The 20,174-nt window shown below is 39.1% G+C and overlaps 1 protein-coding gene across 1 annotated transcript; it reads right to left on the bottom strand.

Annotated features, from left to right (window-relative positions):
- Window positions 1–17,682: 17,682 nt before the first annotated feature.
- Window positions 17,683–19,327, bottom strand: LOC104111956 (pentatricopeptide repeat-containing protein At1g77405). Its single transcript, XM_009621775.2, has one exon. The coding sequence runs from the start codon at window positions 19,105–19,107 to the stop codon at window positions 17,764–17,766; it is 1,344 nt and encodes a 447-aa protein (XP_009620070.1). The 5' UTR covers window positions 19,108–19,327; the 3' UTR covers window positions 17,683–17,763.
- Window positions 19,328–20,174: the final 847 nt, after the last annotated feature.

Genomic DNA, 20,174 nt, shown 5'->3' with positions numbered 1-20,174 from the left:
AAAAAGTATATATATATATATAAAAGATGTACATAAATATAAGATGTATATATAGTATAGTATAGTATATATATTAAGTGTATAGTATATAAGCTATATAAGATGTACGTATAGTATAGTATAGCATATATAAATATATATATAAGTTATATTCGATATAAGATGTATATATAGTATAGTGTATATATATATATTAAATAAAATTTAGGTCACAATTCTATAATAAAATTTACAAAGCATTGCTTTAGATATTTTTTTTAACATTCTTTTGTCTCTAATATCTATTTAATTTTTTTTAAAAAAAAATCTGTTGGGCCCACTTAGCCCACTTAGCCCATTTAGCCCAAGGGCCGAGACCGTTTAGCCCGGGACCGTTTGGACCGGCCCACTTGGCCCGTTTAGGCTCGAGACCGGCCCACTTGCCACCCTTAGTTTAGCCTCAAAACTTTTTCTCTTCTAGATTTATATAAGTTATCTGCTAAGTCCGCCTATTCCCTTACCAACAATTTCTTTTCTCCATTGTTTATAAAGAATGACAAAGACTTCAAAGTTCGTTCCTAAAAAAACACCTTCTTCTTCGAAACCATCTGAAAACGTTCCACATGCTGCTACTGAGGCACCCCCTCTGAGGTCGTACATCCCTGCGGGGTGCCCAGCCGAGGTCGACTTTAAGGTTGAGAATACGCCTATGGTGCCGGGTCGGTGCGAGTCAGTCTCGAGGTACATATGTACGATTACAACTAGTATCCTCGATAAAGTCAAAGAGGACTGCAACTGGGAAGATAAACTCGTAGTAGTCCCTACCCCCGAGGAATCGATCACCACCCACGTGGAGGGTGTTTTAAGTATTTACACTTACCCTTTCACGCTGGGTCCTTTAGACCCGGTTATCATAGCCTTTTGCAAAAGGTATAAGGTGACGCTTAGGCAGATATATCCCTCATTTTGGAGAATTGTTATTTTGCTTCAATTCTTTGTGAGCAAGGTCGAGGGGTGTCCATTTACCATCGACCCCCTCATGCGTCTGTATAGGCCTTGACTTTACCGAGGGGGATTAATCAAGCTCGCACGCCGAGCCACTAAGGCCTTGTTCTCGAGTCTCGACGAGGATCGGGACCGGGGCTGGTTGGGTCGATTCGTTCGAGTTAGAACCTCAGACTTAATCCCGGTTGCGGACATGCCATTTTCTAAGAAATGGAGCATGAAACGTAAGTATAACTTTGCCTTCAATATTTCTTTTATTTCTTTTTTTTTTCGTTTGTTTCTCATCGACGTTATGTGATGATACAGTTATCGCCCAAATGCCGGACGTCGTTCCTCGACTTAAAGAGTGGGTCGAGGGCATTGCGACACAGAGACCTTACTCTGAGCGCTTATGGCATGAGCTCTCGAAGGGTCGATGGGAGGCTCGTAATTATGGTGAGAATGTTTTCCCTAACATATTTGATCTTAATTTCACATCATCGATCTCTGAATCATTTTAATTTCTTTTTGCAGGTTTACCAAAAGATGTCGAAATGAGGCTTCCATCAGCTGATGACGACATATACGCCGATGCCCCTGCTCCGAAACAGGATAAAGAGAGAAAAAAAAGAAAAGCTCCGAGTCCCTCGAGCCCTGAAAAGAAGAGACTGAGGAAGCGACTGGCGCACAAACCTAAAATGCCAGCACTCGGGAACTCCCATCGGACTTACTTCATCAGTTGAGGGATGAGTCCGAAGAAGAAGAAGAAGATTCTAATATGGTGGCCCGTGTGAGAAATGGTTCTGAACTGCCTCAAGCCATGGAGGCCATAGAAGAAGTAGCGGCCGAAGCCTCCGAACCAGGGAGGGCCGAGACCGTTTCGCCCCGAGCTGGGGAGGTTGACAAAGGGACTTTGGCCAGTACTTCCCGGTCTGAAGATAATATGCCTAAGGAGACGCTTGGGATGATCGATCTCTCTGGGTCACCTTCGTTTACCAATTCAATGATAAACGAGGCCCAGATACTGAAAGGTAACCTCGGCGAGGGGGCCCAATGAGCAGTAGATTCTCTTCACCACTTCTTCGATGGCCTGGATTCTACCGCCTCAGAGGATGTTACTGGGTTGGGCAACTTACCAGTACCAAAAAAGACACCGTCCCCGGGGAATATGGCGGGTCTTCTTCAAGCCCAAAATTGGTGAATTAGTTCCCAGCTCCGAGTGTTGATCCTACTCGGAGAGGGGCAATTTTTGTGTCCATTCGGGAGGACGCCCGTGTTCTTTCTGCCTCGGTGGGGATCGCCAGTTACCTTCGGTGCTTGGTGACCGAAGAGGATCAAGCCAAAATGAACGAGGTGGAGGCGCCCTGCCTATTCAACGAAGCTCAATATGTGCTGAATCGGGTAACTTTGAATGTCCCTTCATTATGTACTTAGCTTAAATCATGAATAATTGTAACATTTTCCTTGTGTTTGCAGGCCTCGATGCTTCATCACGAGGCATTTCTTCAATACTGGGAGGAGTTCAAACGTCATAAGGCCGAGGCCCGGGAGCTTACTGAGAAGAAGGAAACTTACAAGCTTCTTAGTGAAAAATCCCAGGCTGAGCTAGAAGCGGCTCGGAAGGAGCATGCCGAGTTGGTCTAGCAGGTAAGGATAGTTTTTGAAGTTAGTGATGATGAGTCAGATTCTATAGCTAACGATGCGAACCCACAGGTTCAAAAGAAACTTGACCAGATCGAGCTGTTCCGAAGGGAGGTGGATACGTTCAAGGCCGAGGCCGAAGAGTGGAAGAAGAACATGGACCGCCTGGGTTCGGAGAAAGAGACAACCCGGGCATAGTTGGCTTCAGATGAGGTCAAGCTTCAAGCTATAAAGGAAAATAACTTGGTACATGCCAAAACGATCGAGGGACTCCAATCTTAGCTGAACTCGGCTGTTTCTGGTCTAGAGAATCTGGCCAAGGAGCTCGAGGCTGCTAAGTTAAAAGTTGTGATGGCCAAGACTGAGGATGATGAAAAGGTGTCCCAATTCAAGGTTGATGTCGAGGCTATCCAGGAACATGCGAGAAACATGGTGAACCATGCGAGGTAGGAAGCCCGAAGGGAGGCCCTCGAGGGAGTCTATGCTCAGAAATGTGACATATTGGCCGAGATCGAGAGTGCCAAGATATGCGAAGCCAAGGCATAGAAGCTGGCTTATCCCGAGAAGGATTCTGAAGAGTCGGGTGAGTCCGATGGTGGCGAAGACCCCATAGGCGACGACGTAGCCCCCGATGAGGATTAGGCCATTTTAGGAGTTTTTCACCTTTTGTACTACCATTTTTGTTGAGGCCGTTCGACCTATGTCAAAAACATGTATCGGGGCTATTCAACCATTTTAAAGAGATTTCGATATATATAAGGCTTTTCCCTTTCATGGCTTTTGAATTTTTCCTTTGTTTTTTTATTTGTATTCGCAAAGTTTGAAATGCCTTAGCATGAAATAGTTAGGTTGTGTTCGAAGGTTCGACCAAATCTTGCCTTTAACGCCGCTTTGTGTTAAGGCATTGTAGGGATTCAGTGTTACCGATAATTTTTCCACGAAACATCTTAGGTTTATAGTTTGCCGAGGGTAGCCTTTAGAACCGATTATAAATAAGAATATTTCGAAGGCCTTGTTTTTGTTACGAATCTCGGACGTCTCCGAGTCATGTTAATATGGCCGTAGCCCTATTCGGGTGTTGCCCAGTGGGGTCGCTATCCCGAGTTATCCGATCATGCCTAAGATAACAGTCCCCGAGTAGGGGTGGCCGTGGACTTTGAAATTCGGGCATTGCCTAGTAGGTCTTTCACCTTTATGATCTCATAGCTCGGACCATCCGAGATTGTTTTCAATCGGCAGTCCCCAAGTGAATGTTCGAACTTGGATTTGGGTGGCCCCTGGGCTTGATATCTTTAGTTCAAGATTGTTCTTGGTTGTGTTATTATGGCTGTAGCCTTTTTAGTTCAGGCGTTGCCTAGTGGGCTTGCTATCCCGAGTTATCCGGTCATGCCTAAGATATCAATCCCCGAGTAGGGTGGCCGTGGACTTTGAAATTCGGGCATTGCCTAATAGGTATTTCACCCTTATGATATGATAGCTCGGACCATCCGAGATTGTTTTCAATCGACAGTCCCCAAGTGAATATTCAAACTTGGATTTAGGTGGCCCTTGGGCTTGATACCTTTAGGGGATCGGGTGTAGGAAATTCCTTAAACAATGTGGTATCAAAAAATATTTTAAAGGACAAAATGTTCATATGCAAGGAAGAGTCTTCATTTTTATTCTTGTGCATGATGGTTGTACATGTATATATATTTTGTGCCAGGGATCGATCGGCATGTGTGTGCACGGTTCTTTTGACCGTTTGACCTTTACAATAAATTCTATTGGTTGGGTCCCATCGATCCCGAAGTTTCTTTCCTTGCTAAAGTCGATATATGAGGGTATTGCCCCCAACGTTCAAACGAATTGAGGCTTCAAATGCTGTTGTGATCATTGTCACCGGTTCGTAGCCAGCCTTCAATTCTAAGTTAGCACGATTTACTTGTTGCCTTGTTAAAAACCTTGCCGAAAAACCCATTTGGGATAAAGCCGGTTCAGAAAAAAAGAGTGCAATGCGTGCTTTCAGACCTAGGATCTCGTCTCACCATTTGTTGGTTACCTGCAAGTGTTGTTTGAAACAAAAAAATAAAAGAAAGAATCGGGGGCGTACCTTAGCAATAATATCCCTTTAAGTGGGTTACATTCCAGTTATTTGGAAATTGCTCGCCGTTCGTTGTTCCGAGCTTGTAGGATCCTTTTCCGCTGATCTCGATAATTTGGTACGGTCCTTCCTAGTTTGGCCCTAATTTCCCTTCGTTTGGGTTTCAGGTGTTCAGTGTGACTTTTCTTAGTACTAAGTCCCCTATATTGAAGTGTCAAAAGTTGGCCCTTCGATTGTGATATCTTTCAATCCGTTGTTTCTGGGCGGCTAGTCGGACGAGGGTGGCTTCATGCCTTTCATCTAATAGCTCCATGCTCGTACTCATAGCCTCATCGTTCGATTCCTTTGTTGCATATCGAAACCTGATGCTTGGTTCTCCAACCTCGACCGGTATTAAAGCTTCGGTACCATAAACGAAATAAAACGGGGTGGCCCCGATACTGGACTTCGAGGTTGTTCGGTACACCCATAGGACCTCGAGTAGCATTTCCTTCCATTTCCCTTTGCGTCAGTTAACCTCTTTTCAAGGCTTTGGAGTATGGTTTTGTTGGTAGATTCAACTTGTCCATTCCCACTAGGGTGGTAGGGTGTCGATAGGATCCTTTTGATCTTATGGTCTTCAAAGAATTTGGCTATTTTGCTTTCGATGAATTGTTTCCCATTATCGCATACAATCTCGGCCAGCATCCCGAATCGGCATATGATGTGATCCCAAATGAAATCTATGACTTCCTTTTCCCTGACCTTTTCATATGCCTGGGCTTCCACCAATTTAGAAAAGTAGTCAGTCATAAATAATATAAATCGAGCCTTACCGGGTGCCCATGGAAGGGGGCCGACGATGTCCATTCCCCACTTCATGAAAGACCATGGTGATAAAACCGAATGCAGCAGATCCCTAGGTTGATGAGTCATCAGAGCGTGTCTTTGGCATCCATCATATTTTCGAACGGATTCCTTTGCATCTTTTTCCATGTCGACCCAGTAGTAACCAACTCTGATTATTTTTTCGAACCAGTGATTCGGCGCCCGAATGATTTTCACAGGTACTAAGTATCTCCCGGCCCTAGACATCGAATGTTCCGTCTTCGGACATGCTAAATCGGGCTACCTTAATACACAGAGCCCTCGATTATTTCGGGTTCGAGGGCAGTTTTTCGGTCCTGAGATATTCCACGTACTTATTCCTCCAGTCCCAAGTTAGGCTCGTTGAGTTTATCTCGATGTGGCCTTCTTCTACCGTTGATCTCATAAATTGCACAACTTCTCCGAGTTGAACTCGTTGTCTTCGACCGACGATCCCAAGTTAGCGAGAGCATCAACCTCGCTGTTTTGATCCCGAGGTATATGTTGCAAAGTCCATTCCTTGTACCGATGTAATGTCACCTGTAACTTGTCTAAGTATCTTTGTATTCGTTCTTCCCCGACCTCGAATGTTCCATTAACTTGGTTTACCACAAGGTGGGAGTCATACTTGGCTTCGATAACCTCTGCCCCAAGTTTTTGGCTAATTCAAGGCCTGCAATCATGGCCCCATATTCGGCCTCGTTGTTAGTCAATTTCACAGTCTTAATAGATTGTCTAATTATATTACATGTTGGCGGTTTTAGTACGATACCAAGTCCGTACCCTTTTGCGTTTGAAGCACCGTCCGTAAAGAGGGTCCAAATTCCTGAAAAAGTCTCTAAGTTAACCCATAACTCTCTTTCGACCTCGAGTATTAGGGCTGGCGTGAAGTCGGCCACAAAGTCTGCCAAAATTTGGGACTTAATGGCGGTTCGAGGTCGATACTTATTGTCGTACTCACTTATTTCCACGGCCCATTTGGCCAATCGGCCCGAGAGTTCGGGTTTATGCATAACGTTCCTTAATGGATAAGTAGTTACGACACATATGAGATGACATTAGAAATATGGTTTTAGTTTCCTAGAGGTACTTAACAAAGCGAGCGCCAGTTTTTGTAGGTGAGGGTACTTAGTTTCGGCCTCACCTAAGGTCCTGCTAACATAATAAATTGGAAATTGCGTACTTTGCTTTTCCCAAACCAAGACTCCACTTACCGCTACCTCCGAGACTGCTAGGTACAAGTACATTTGTTCGTCTGTCTTTGGTGTGTGAAGCAACGGTGGGCTCGATAAGTATCTTTTGAGCTCCTCCAGGGCTTGTTGACATTCCGGAGTCCATGAGAAGCTATTCCTCATTTTCAATAGTGCGAAGAATCGGTGGCTCTTATCGGACGACCTCAAAATAAATCGACCTAGGGCGGCTATCGGCCCTGTTAGCCTTCACACGACTTTTACATTGTCCATGACCGTGATGTCTCCGATGGCTTTGATCTTGTCGGGGTTGATCTCGTTCCCTCAGTTGGTTACCATGAACCCGAGGAATTTTCCTGATCCGACTCTGAATGCACATTTCACTGGGTTCAACTTCATATTGCACTTCTTTAATATGCTGAAGGTTTCCTGCAAATGTTTTAAATGGTCCTCTGCTCGCAGGGACTTAACTAACATATCATCGATGTAAAGTTACATCGTTTTTCCTATTTTATCCTCGAACTTCCGATTTACTAGACGTTGATAAGTGGTACCAGTATTTTTAATCCGAATGGCATTACATTTTAGCAGTATGTGCCGTATATAGTGATGAAGGAAGTTTTTTCCTGGTCATCCGGGTTCATCCGTATTTGGTTATACCTGGAATAGGCGTCGAGAAAACTGAGGATCTCGTGGCGGGCCGTGGCATCAATCATGCGATCAATGTTGGGCAAATGGAAGGAGTCCTTGGGACATGCTTTGTTCAAATCCTTATAATCTACGCACATTCTTAATTTGTCCCCTTTTTAGGGACTACCGCTACGTTTGGTAACCATTCTGAGTATTTAACCTCCCGAATACACCCTATTTTAAGGAATTTAGATACCTCGTCCTCTTCTTCTTGACCGGATTGAATTTTGGGTCCAAACTTAACTTTTGAGTGGTTATCTCCAGTGGAATCCCTATCATATCAAGATGGGACCAAGCAAAACAATCTATATTAGCTATAAGAAATTGAATAAATATTTTCTAGATCTCGGGAGTTATTTCCTGTGCCTAGGTATACCTTCCAATCGGGTAGATGCTCGATCAATATAACCTGTTCCGGTTCTTCAACCGTCGATTTGGTTGCGTCGGAGTCATCGGGGATTATAAAAGATCGGGGAACCCCATAATCATCGTCTTCGTAAGTCTTTTGCTTATGCGATTGGATCGCGGCCGATATCGGTGATTGCTATTTGGCCTCTGGATTGGTGCTCGAATTCGGTTCCTTCAATGTTGTGAGTGTTGATATCAGAATCACTTCTTCAATGACAAACATCTCTTTTGCGGTCGGTTGTTCCCCGTAGATTATCTTGATCCCCCATGGGACTGGGAATTTTATCACTTGGTGAAGAGTTGAGGGCACTGCCCTCATGTGGTGGATCCACGGCCTTCCGAGAAGGGCGTTGTACCTCATGTTCCCTTCGATCACATAAAACTTGGCCTTTCGTATGATTCCGACGGTGTTGACCGGTAGCGTTATCTCTCATTTGGTGGTTTCACGTGCCATGTTGAATTCGTTTAGGACTCAGACTGCAGGCACGATCTTGTCTTGTAGACTGAGCTGTTCTACTACCCTCGACCGAATAATATTGGCCGAGCTACCTGGATTAATTAACACACGCTTAATTTTGGTTTTATTTATGAGTACAGATATTACCAGCACATCATTGTGAGGTTGCGTGACCCCTTTCGCATCCTCGTCGCTGAAAGATAAGACTACTTCCGGTATGTAGTCTCGAGTTCGTTTCTCCCTGATGATGTACATTCTGGTGCATTTCAACATTGGCTCTTGTGGGATATCGACTCCTCCGATGATCATATTAATCACATGTTGAGGTTCGGTATCTTCTTATTCTGTCTGTCTGTTAGGATCCCTGTTCCTAAAATAATTCTTGGCCCGGTAGCTTAAGAACTCTCGAAGGTGCCCATTGTCGAATAGTCGGGCTACTTCTTCTCTCAGTTGTCGACAATCTTCCGTTCTATGACCGTGAGTTTCATGATATTTGCACACCTGATTGGGATCCCTTTGAGCTGGATCGGATTGTAGAGGTCGAGGCCATTTGGTATCCTTGATTCGCTCGATAGCTGATACGACGGCGGCATCAATCGATATTACAGTTGTACTCTGATAGCCTTGGCGCTTCTTTAGGCCCGATGGACATGTCGAAGCTGTTTTTGGTCATGAGTCCCATTCGACCTTGGTCATTTCTCCTTTCGTTTCTTATGGGGTTCCGTACAGACCCACTGCTCCTCCGATCTGCATTATATGGCCGATATCGATGTCTCTCTTGACTCTATCGAGGGTTATGGCGGGATAAACAGACTATGAAGGGCCCCCGAGTTGATCATCTTCGACTCTGATTTTTGATTGATACCGATTGTGTACATCGACCCAGGTAACGACAAAGTATTCTATCAGGTTTTGTTTAAATTGCTGTGAAGCCACCGAGCTTCGAATATTGAGTCCCTGAGTGAAAGCTTGAACAAATCAATCATCAGCTACCAACGGAAGATCCATTCTTTCCATTTGAAAACGGGACACGAACTCCATGAATATCTCATTATCCTTCTGTTTTACTTTGAAAATGTCCGATTTCCTAGTTTCGACCTTGATGGCACCAACATGTGCTTTTACGAAAGAGTCTGCAAGAATAGAAAGTGAGTCAATAGAATTAGGAGGTAAGTTGTGATACCATATAATGGCTCCCTTTGACAGGGTCTCCCCAAATATTTTCAGTAGAACAGACTCGATCTCGTCATCTTCCAAGTCGTTCCCTTTGATGGCACATGTATAAAAGGTTACATACTCGTTTGGATCGGTCGTTCCGTTGTACATAGGTATTTCGGGCATACAAAATTTCTTGGGGATCGGTTTTGGGGCTGCGCTTGGAGGAAAAGGTTTTTGCACGAACTTCTTGGAATCCAGTCCCTTCAATATCGGGGGTACTCCTAGGATTCGATCTACCCTGGAATTATAGGTTTTGACCTTTTTGTCGTTCGCTTCGATCTTCTTTTCCCCTAATTCTATCCGCTTTATCAGCTCCTCGAACATTTTTGTAATTTCGGGTTTAGCGTATGACTCTTGTTCATTCGACCTTACCACGAGCAGTTCCGTTCTACGGGTGACTTCTTGGGGTAGATCGGGTTCAACCCTACTCGGTGCCTGGCTTTGGCTCTGCAACTGAGCTATCATCACCTGTTGAGCTTGCAGTATTTCTAAGATCATGTGTAGGCTGATCTCGTCTTCTTCAATATTTTGTGTGTTTCGAGCTGTCGATCGGGCTCCACCACAGACGCTATTTTCAGGGTCGGTAGGCAAGTTCGCGTCGATGGCCACATGTGAATTTACATCAATCGGATCCGCCGTCTGAATTCCAACGACATCAGCAGGTGGCCCTGCGTTATCGGGCGCCATGTTGTTATTCTCACCTTGATGATCAGACTCGTTGTCGATATGTAGAGGTGCTAATTGAGAGTTTGTCATTTTTAGCCTGGAATCAAAGACACTTCAAAGAGCAAGTATAAAGTAGTGTGTGTTATGGAGATTTGTATCAAATAATCACTATTATCCTTATCGCCACGGTGGGTGCCAAACTGTTTACCCTCAAAATTGGATAACAATTGAATTTATACGCGGTTTTAAGGATACATGATCTAATTTGATACAGAGTGAGAAAGCAGATTAATGTGAAAGTAAACAAGAGAAAGATAAATGCAAACCACACGAGTTTGAACAACCTAAGCCTTGTGAGGTTAATCTCCTTCAAACTAGATGTAATATTATTGAAGCCGGAATAGTGAACGAAGCTAGAAATAACAATATATTGCTCTTTTTGATGTATGTTACAATGTCCCTCCGTGAATTACTAGGTCCCCTTTTTATATTAAGGGAGATCTACCTTTTAAGACATTATTTTATAAGAAACATAAGTCCTTGATTTTGTAGACTGTTGGCTCCTTTTTTGACTAATCCCGTGATTTCTGCGATAATGATTGGTTAATGGCGAGAATCACGGTTCCTTGTCGGATGAGTTGGCGAAGCTTTTCTTCGAGGCCGTTAGAAACATGTCTCGACGGCTTGTTTTGACGATGCCTTTTAGTCCGACAATATCATATTTCGATCTTGGCTGACCATGACGAACTTCAAATCTCGATATCGAGTTCGGTTTCACCCGTAACTTCGATTTTTACCCAATTACAGATGTGTCGACCCTGGCCTACCGTTCCAGATGCTCGATCGAGTATCGAGCTTAGTTTTCCCCGTATACAATCTTGTTTCTACTTAGTACGATATATGTCATTAAGGATGCAATTACAGTATGGTTAAAATTTAAGTATACAAGAAGTGTCAAACTTTTAAAACATATGGAGTATTATTCTGCTACAATCAGCCCGGCATGTTTAATAATGATTGCCACATGGAAGAATAGAACCATACGAAAAATTGACCCTTCTACTTTTATTATGAGAACTGTGAATAAACTTGTCTCGTTCCTCCGCAATTAGAGGTGTTCTAATTCCTTATGATGGTCCTAATGATTTGGCGAGCTTTAATGGCGTGTCCAAGCAATTGTACTACACTACTACTTACATTATTAATGCAAAGTCAAGATAAGTGACTTACATTTTTATAACTAGTCAAAGTTTTTAGTTGTGCTTTGGTCATTATTAGTCAAACGAACTGAGAATCCCTCGCCCAAAACCCCGTCATTTTGTAACGAATCTTTGAAAATTGGAATTGGGTTATTCTAACTTCTTATACAGAGTACTAATATTTTCTCTCTTGGTTCCTTATATGACTTTAGACAAGGAACTTCAATTCTAACTGCTAGTGCTTTGCTAACAGCTCCGTTTATCCACAACTGGGGTCTCGGGATTTGCCTTATCTACAAGTGTATATTTATCTTATAGAACTCTTTCTTTCAGACAAATAGTATCCATGTTTATTAGATGTATGCCCTTTACAAAATTAATGATTTCGGCTAAAAGTGTTGATGGCGAAATTCGTCTGACGACTGACGGGGAATGCAGTTAGTACATCATCCAAGTTCTCAAAGATTAGCTAGCCTGGTTTATTGTTGGGCTAAATTTGCAACCTTTGATAAATTAACGATTAAATGTGCTACCTTAGATAATAAAGGGATAAACAATATAAAAAATAGATCACACAGGAGCTATAACTGTAGAGCACATAGGAGTAGAACGTATAATCTTCTCGAACTCAAAAAAGTGCTGTGCTTTAGTGCCTAAAATATTCCTTTTAAAACATGAACAAGAACAAATTATGAAATAAAAGTAATTTAGTAAAATATGAACAAGAAATAGAGATAGAAAGAGGAAGAGTATTTCTTCTTCAATTGTGTATATTTTCCTATCTATTACAAGGCCTTTATATAGACACGAAAAGTGAAGAAAAATATGTCATTGAATATGTCAGTAAGCATTTGAGAAGATCATGGAGGAAGAGTAGACATCCACCATAATTTGATTTTTCTTATAATACTCCCCCTTGGATGTCCATAGATAATGTGCCTCGTTAAAACCTTGTTAGGAAAAAACCCTATTGGAAAAAAAATCCCAGTGAAGGAAAAAGAGTACACATGTTTAGAAATACGCCTTTTGGTTGCCTCGTTAAAAACCTTGCAAGGAAAACCCAGTGGGACAAAACCTTGTAAGGGAAAAAGAGTACAACATGTATTAACTCCCCCTGATGAGAGCATCAATTCACATCCTTGAGCCTTCGCATCCCAATCTTGTACACTAGTTTCTTGAAGGTTAACGTCGGTAGAGATTTGGTGAACAAATCAGCAATACTATCGCTTTAACGGATCTGTTGCACATTGATATCACCATTCTTTTGAAGATCATGCGTGAAAAATAACTCCGGTGAAATTTGCTTTGTCCTATCCCCTTTTATGAATCCTCCATTTAATTGGGCTATGCATGCTGCATTGTCTTCATACAAAATTGTGGGTAGTTTGTCACACTTCAAACCACATTTGCCTCGAATAAGGTGTATTATATACCTCAATCATACACATTCTCAACTTGCTTCATGAATATTAATTATCTCAACATAATTAGATGACGTAGCCACGATTAATTGCTTAGTCGATCGCCAAGATATGGCAGTGCCTCCATATGTAAACACATAGCCTGTTTGAGATCGAGCCTTGTGTGGGTTAGATAAATACCAAGCATCGGCATAACCAACAAGATCGGGACTGCAATCATTGCCATAAAATAATTCCATATCGGTAGTCCCTTTTAGATACCGCAATATGTGTTTAATTCCATTCCAATATCTCCTTGTAGGAGCAGAGCTATATCTTGTTAAGACATTAACTGAAAAAATTATGTCAAATCTTGTAATATTAGAAAGATATATTAGTGCACCAATTGCACTAAGATATGGTATTTCGGGACCAAGAAGCTCTTTATTATTTTCATGAGGTCGGAGTGGATATGCTTTATCCATATAAATCGTTTTAAAATCTTTTTAGTGTATGCTGATTGATGAACAAAAATTTCATCTTTCATATACTCAATTTGTAGACTAAGACAAATTTTGTCTTTCCAAGATCTTTCATTTCAAATTCTTTCTTTAAATAGTCTACTGCTTTAGGAAGCTCTACTGCTTTAGGAAGCTCCCTATGAGTTCCAATGATATTTAAATCATCAACATACACGGTGATTATAATAAATTTAGATCCATATCTTTTTATAAATACACAAGGACAAATTGAATCATTCTTGTACCCTTCTTTCAACAGGTACTCACTCAGGCGATTATACTACATGGGCCCTGATTGTTTCAATCCGTATAAGGATTTTTGAAGCTTTATTTAATAAATTTCTTGCAAACCTTAATATGCTTCAGAACAATTTAAATCCTTCAATGATTTCCATTATACGCATATCATGTTTTTCTTGTATTGCCAGATTAAAACCTAAAATGGCGACATCCACCACAAGAGAACATGTTTCTATATAATCAACGTCAGGATATTTACAAATCTTCTTGTGACACAAGTCGTCTTTATGTCTATCGACTTGACTTTTTTTTTCGTACAAGAACACATTTATACCTCCACTGGCTTTATACTTTCAGGTGTTGGGACTATCCGTCCAACTTCATATTTTTTAGGTGAAATCAATTTTCATTGCATATTTTTCATTTGGCCAAACTGTCCAAATTTTATGACAGATTTGAGCTCAAGATCCTCGTCAATATTAATAATATTGAGCGCTACATTATATTAACAATATCGTCGACGATCATTTTATATCGGTTCCACTATTACCCAATAAAGACATAACTTATTGAGATCTTTTTATCTATTATTTTCAGGTACTTGAGCCTCTCCCATGAGGTCTTATGAAGTGTTATGTCGTGGTGCTCTTTTAGAGTACTTGCCTCCTTATTATGACCATCTTGAACATTTGCTCCTCTCCTTCTTCAAGGAGTTTTATCTTTGGAACCGATTAGTCTATTATGCTTCATGCATGCCATAGACTCTATTCATTATGAACTTTATTTTATTTCGAACATTAGCAGGTGAATATGACATTTAGCTTTGGGTCAGCAAATACGCCTGGCAATAGTTTATAAATGAATTATCACTTGAACTTCAAGTTTATATTTTCTCGTACGAGGATCTAGATGTACTCATAATAATTCATTACATGCATTACTTTTTCAGCTGTCCATTTTCTCCTCTATTCTTGGGATCACCAACACATATCCCTAGCCTTGTTTGGGGATCCATCTTTGTGCATTGTAGTGGAACAATTAAATCATATAGCACATTCATATTCTAGATGAAAATTATTTGGTTCCTGATCCTGAACCGATTGTGATAGGGAAAACTTATCATAACTTGGCTAGATGCGTATAAGTGTTGTTGTATATTAAATAATACATCACATACCAAATTTTATTTTGGCAGTTTTGTTCTCATAACCAATGGTTTAGATATAATTAGAGGCATATAATTTTTGTTAAACCAACTTGGATTTAAACCAGTATTATCAAGATAAATTATCATAATTTATATTCTGGAACTGTGCTCTAATAATTTGAGCAATCAATCTTGCAAAAGCCAAACTGCAAGTTGATAACAAATGCACATGTTACTATGGAATAAATGCATCTATTAAAATCATATAATAGTAAACGGTCCACATGAAAGGTGACTGAGCCCATATATTTATTACCTTTTATTCGTTCCAGAAATCAAGGGATTCAATCCCAACCTTAACTGGTATATCATAAGAATAAGCAACACAATTGTTGAAGAATCTTATATTTCTTCAATATATGCCAATGTAATTTTTAATTAATTTTTCGCATCATAATTGAACCGAGATGGTCAACCGGTCATGCCAACTAATATTTATTTCAGTAAACCTCTAGTTTACTTGTGGCTTGTGATTGCATCATCATGCTTATACATGTGTAGTACAAAACTACATATAGAAGAAAAGTCAGGTAACCTTTCATATTTACCCGGTATGATTATAGTAATATAAAGATATTTAATCTTCTTTTCATTTATAGTCTCAATATGCCAACCATTTTGACTAATATATTTGTAAATCAAAATGTTTCTTTTGAGACTTACTACAATATTAATGTCATGAACAATTTGATTCATCCTGATAGTAACAAATTAGTTCTTTCAGAGCTTTTAACTGCTTTTGTACTACAAGATCTTTTATCACACCATCCATATAATGAATATCTTCTTCACAAAGAGAATCATATCATAATAATTGTCATGTTCAAAATCATCATAAGCAAAATAATTTCTTGCTTTAATTTTGCTTTTAATAACTTTCATAAGGCATGACAAAATATTTTTGGCGTATCACATGTCTGCGACCAATGATATATTCATGTAACTACACAGTAATATTCATTATCTTTCTTTGTCTCAAACCTCCCTTAGAGGTGAGTTGTGGTATGTATCCAATCATGCATTGCACGTCTTTATTCATTATTTTTATTACATACTGCTATATTCACCTTCAGGAATGAGTCTGCATTCTCAATGCTTATCACAAGTCACATTCTCTTTAAAAAAATGAAGTATAATTATTGTGACATGCTTTATAATTTTTTCATACCATTTTGATGATAAATATTTCCTTCACCTTTTCGAAGGATTACATCGAGAACCCTTATTGTTCTCCTTTTATAGTTACCATAATGAAGACAAATTATTATTTCGTCCCTTGCCATGTCTTCGTACATTCATACAGTCATGAAAAATTATTTTGTCGTCTTTCAAACTTATCATATATTGTTGCCATATTCACTTCACTGAATGGAGCATATCAAGCAGGGCAGGCTTCATGATTCTTTCATTGATACTGTGCATTGTGACTCAAATCCAATGCCTTACCCATATAAAGGCATATTAGGCAAAATGTGTTGGGACTCAAACCCAACTCTTACCATTATAGTGCACAAGAACTTAAATATGTCTTAACTAGTTGCATAATAGGCCAAAGTACAAGATTAAATTATCAATCTTGTGGTCAGAAACATAAACAAAATTAGTTATAACAAGATTTATATATATAACCACTTTTTAAGGTTGTAGGACGAAAACGTTTCATTCCTTCTAAGTGTTATCACTTTTAGATTTACGTGAATTCAAATAGAAGTGCATTCAAATAAATACTAGATAATCTGTTGGAACACTTACCAATTTTGTAAACGATAAACCAAATTAATAAAGTAAGAATAAAGACTAGGACTTGGAAGCATATATATAATTCCTGTAGTACTTCCAGTATCTATATATGCGATCCAATTCACATCATAATATATGGATTATAAATGATAGTCAAAGGCTAAGATTAACTGTAAATCAGAATATCTATTATGCTTAAACTATCCTGCCACAATATTATGTTTATTTATGCATGCATTTAACCAACTATGCAAGAATAGTACCAGTTTAGTTTTATTCATTCAATATTACCATAGTAACATTCATCTTAGCGTGAAAAAGGATAAAAGGCACATTGGTTGTCTGATATCTGCGCACATATATGTAAGCACTATTCAGCACGTTAAATATAAGTTAAAGAATTGAGTAGAGAGTACATGTTTCAAAACTTAATTACAAAATATATATTCATGCATTTTGATTTGGTTCATGAATAGATCCCTTGAAGGATAGCCAAACGATAACTAAAAATTCATATCAAACGTCAAGAAAGAATAAGCAAAAACTATACTTGCCAATGCAGGGCTCACACACTTTCAAGCTATAACAAAATGAAAATAAAATACTGATAGCTTATTGTGAGTTATCATGGCAAAAAAGGAAATTTTTGAGATTAGTGGAAGATAAAAATATAAATATGAATAAGCTAGAAAGATGAAAACTTATCTTGTATTAGTATCCAGCCCATTGACTTCTATCTTTATTTTGTTTGATAGCCACAGAATTTTTGGTATAAGGATAGCAAACACAGAGCACAGTCTATGCCTATATGGAGGTGTACGAAAATGGGAGCACAGTCGTGCTGATAACGTGTTATGAAATAAAAGCAATTTAGTAAAATATGAACAAGAACAAGTTATGAAATAAAAGCAATTTAGTAAAACATGAACAAGAAATAGAGATAGAGAGAAGGAAGAGTATTTCTTCTTCAATTGTGTGTATTTTCCTATTTATTACAAGGCCTTTATATAGGCATGAAAAGTGAAGAAAAATATGTCATTGAATATGCCATTAAGCATTTGAGAAGATCATGGAGGAAAAGTAGACATCCACCATAACTTGATTTTTCTTATAATACCTTTTGATTTATGTGCTTTATAACTGGAATTTATAACCTGGAACATAAGACAAGTAACTTGCTATAATAGATTAAAATATATACCGGAAAAATTCATTACACTAACCAACCGTACAGATAAGTTAAATCCTATATCTTTTATAAGATCATAATCCATAAAAAGCTTAATATTCAATGCTAAGAAATACTTTCATGCTGCAACAAAGGTTTCATTTTCATCACTTGTCTAATCCTACCTTTGATACCATCTTCTAATCGCCTACAAAATTCTGCATCAAGTAAATCAATCTTCCCAGCAGATTCTAAAGCATCACGAACTAGCTTATAAGTATATTCTCTAGGAATTGAACCTTGTTCAGCCAATTCCACAAGAAAATCTCTCGCCTCCACCAGTCTACCAACTTCACAAAGGGCATGAATTATCGGTGTATAGGAACTGTTACATGCTACTACTGCATGATTCATTCCTTGCATTCTTCTCAGCATTTCAATAGCCTTATCAATCTCATTAGTAGCACTATAGTACCTAATGAAAGAATTATACGTAATTCGATTAGGTGCAATACCCCTTTTCACCATATCATCCAATAACTCCAATGCCCTTTCTATCCTATTAGTTTTGCAGCATCCATTGATCAAACTATTATAAGTTACAACATCTGGAACAAAGCCTTTGAATAACATAAGGCGAAACAAGTGATTCGCTTCCCATATCCTCCTCCTAATAGCTTTTCTACAGCCAGTTTCCAACCCATACCTACAATAAGAGCTAATCAAGATTGTGTAAGTAAACACATCAGGTGGGCACCTAAAACCCGGCAACTCCATTTGCTCCAACAAAAACTTGGCTTTCTTGAAATTCCCAACTCTACAAAGAGCTAATATTAGAGTGTTGTAAGCATACACATCAGGCTTACAGTGAAACCGTTTCATTCTATAAAAGGTAGCCAATGCTTCTTCCACTAACCCTTCTTCTCCTAGGCATTTTATCAAACAGGTGACGGTCGGTGTGGTAACGAGCCCTTTTCTTGACATTTGTTTGAGAAATTCCCAAATGAGTTTCAGTTTACAACCCCCTTTAGCAAGAACAAGAGACATCTCCTTACACGTGAGCTCATTGTGAGTAAACCCACAATGAGTCTCAACCCAATGGAAAAATTCTAGTGCTTTGTCAACACCTAGCTGTACATTTTGAGGATCTCTATGAGCAGTTGGGCCAAGAATGAGTACCCCTTTTCGGGCCTTATGGAATTCTTCTCTTAGGTTTCTTTGCTTTAATGGGGTACGGTGGCGAAACCCACTTTGGCGGCCAATGGATCTTGGGGATTGAAAGAGGTATCTGGGGATTGATCTTAAGACTTGAGAAACTGCTTCTACAGTCCAAATGGGTTGCTTGGGAATTGAGGCTGCGACATTTGTCTCAAACGGCCGATTTCGATTTCGGATAATTGCAGCTAAAACTTGGTTTATCAGAAGGTTTTGGGTAAAATTAGGAGAAGAAAGTGATCTTGATGAGAACATATTATCATAAAGCCGCGAAGTGCAAGAAGAGCTTTAGTAGTAATAATTGCTTAAAACTGTATATAGCTGGAAACTGAATGGGCTTGAGAATTGAAGTGTGTGAAAACTGAAAAGAACTTCTAAGAGGGGGAGTGAAGTTGTCGGACAGATGAACTTTGGAGAGGAAATGATGTTTCTGCCTTGGACAGACAACTCGGGTAATCTCTTGGATGCCAATTTCTTTGTTGAGAGTTTGAGTAAAAGAAACTAATATAATTCTATAATATAATTCTATAAAGACGTATATTATTTTCAAAGGAAAATGATACTTAAAAGTTATAGTGAATCAATTTTTCATAAATTAATTTTAGCGTAATTTACTTGTTGTATTAGTATTACAAACTTGTACCCCTCTATTTACTTTTACTTCTCCGTTGTATCAAAAATATATTTTCACTTTTACTTTTTAAATTTAGCAAATTAATAGCCTGTTTGGCCAAGCTACAAAAATCAGGTTATTTTGAGAATATTTTTTTAAAGTGCTTTTCTTAAAAGTACTTTTGGTGAGAAACAATTTGTATTTGACTAATTAATTTGAAAAGCACTTCTAAAACGCAATTAGTGTTTGACCAAGTTTTAAAAAACTTCTTTTAAGTTATTTTTTTCAAAAGTACTTTTCAAAAAATGTGTTTGAAGAGAAACTGCTTTTTTTTCTGATTCTCCAAAACTCAAAAGTATTTTTTTTCTTCTAAAAGTTTGGCCCAACACTTTTTTTTTGAAAAAAAGTACTTTTGACTTTGGAGAATCTCGACAAAACATGCTATAAGAGAAGACCATATTTTTTTTTTCAGCTTTATCCTTATCATTAATTACTCATTTTACAAAACATTTTTCAATAGTTCTCAAAAATACTATCATTATTATGGGTAATCAGTGGCGAAGCCAGAAAATTTAATAAGGGTGTTCAAATTTTGAACACTCTTTGCCAGTGGGCTATGCAAGGGTGTTCAAAATCTATTTTTACTCAATAACAAACAATATTTTACCCTATACGTAATATAATTTTTCGACGAAGGGTGGTCAGTTGA

The sequence above is a fragment of the Nicotiana tomentosiformis genome, chromosome 4, assembly GCF_000390325.3.
Source record: "Nicotiana tomentosiformis chromosome 4, ASM39032v3, whole genome shotgun sequence".
Lineage (NCBI taxonomy): Eukaryota > Viridiplantae > Streptophyta > Magnoliopsida > Solanales > Solanaceae > Nicotiana > Nicotiana tomentosiformis.
This window is presented reverse-complemented; position numbering and strand designations above follow the sequence as displayed.

Bases quoted from the DNA above. Each gene is read 5' to 3' on its own strand.
- LOC104111956 (XM_009621775.2), bottom strand. From the start codon at position 19,107: ATGTTCTCATCAAGATCACTTTCTTCTCCTAATTTTACCCAAAACCTT.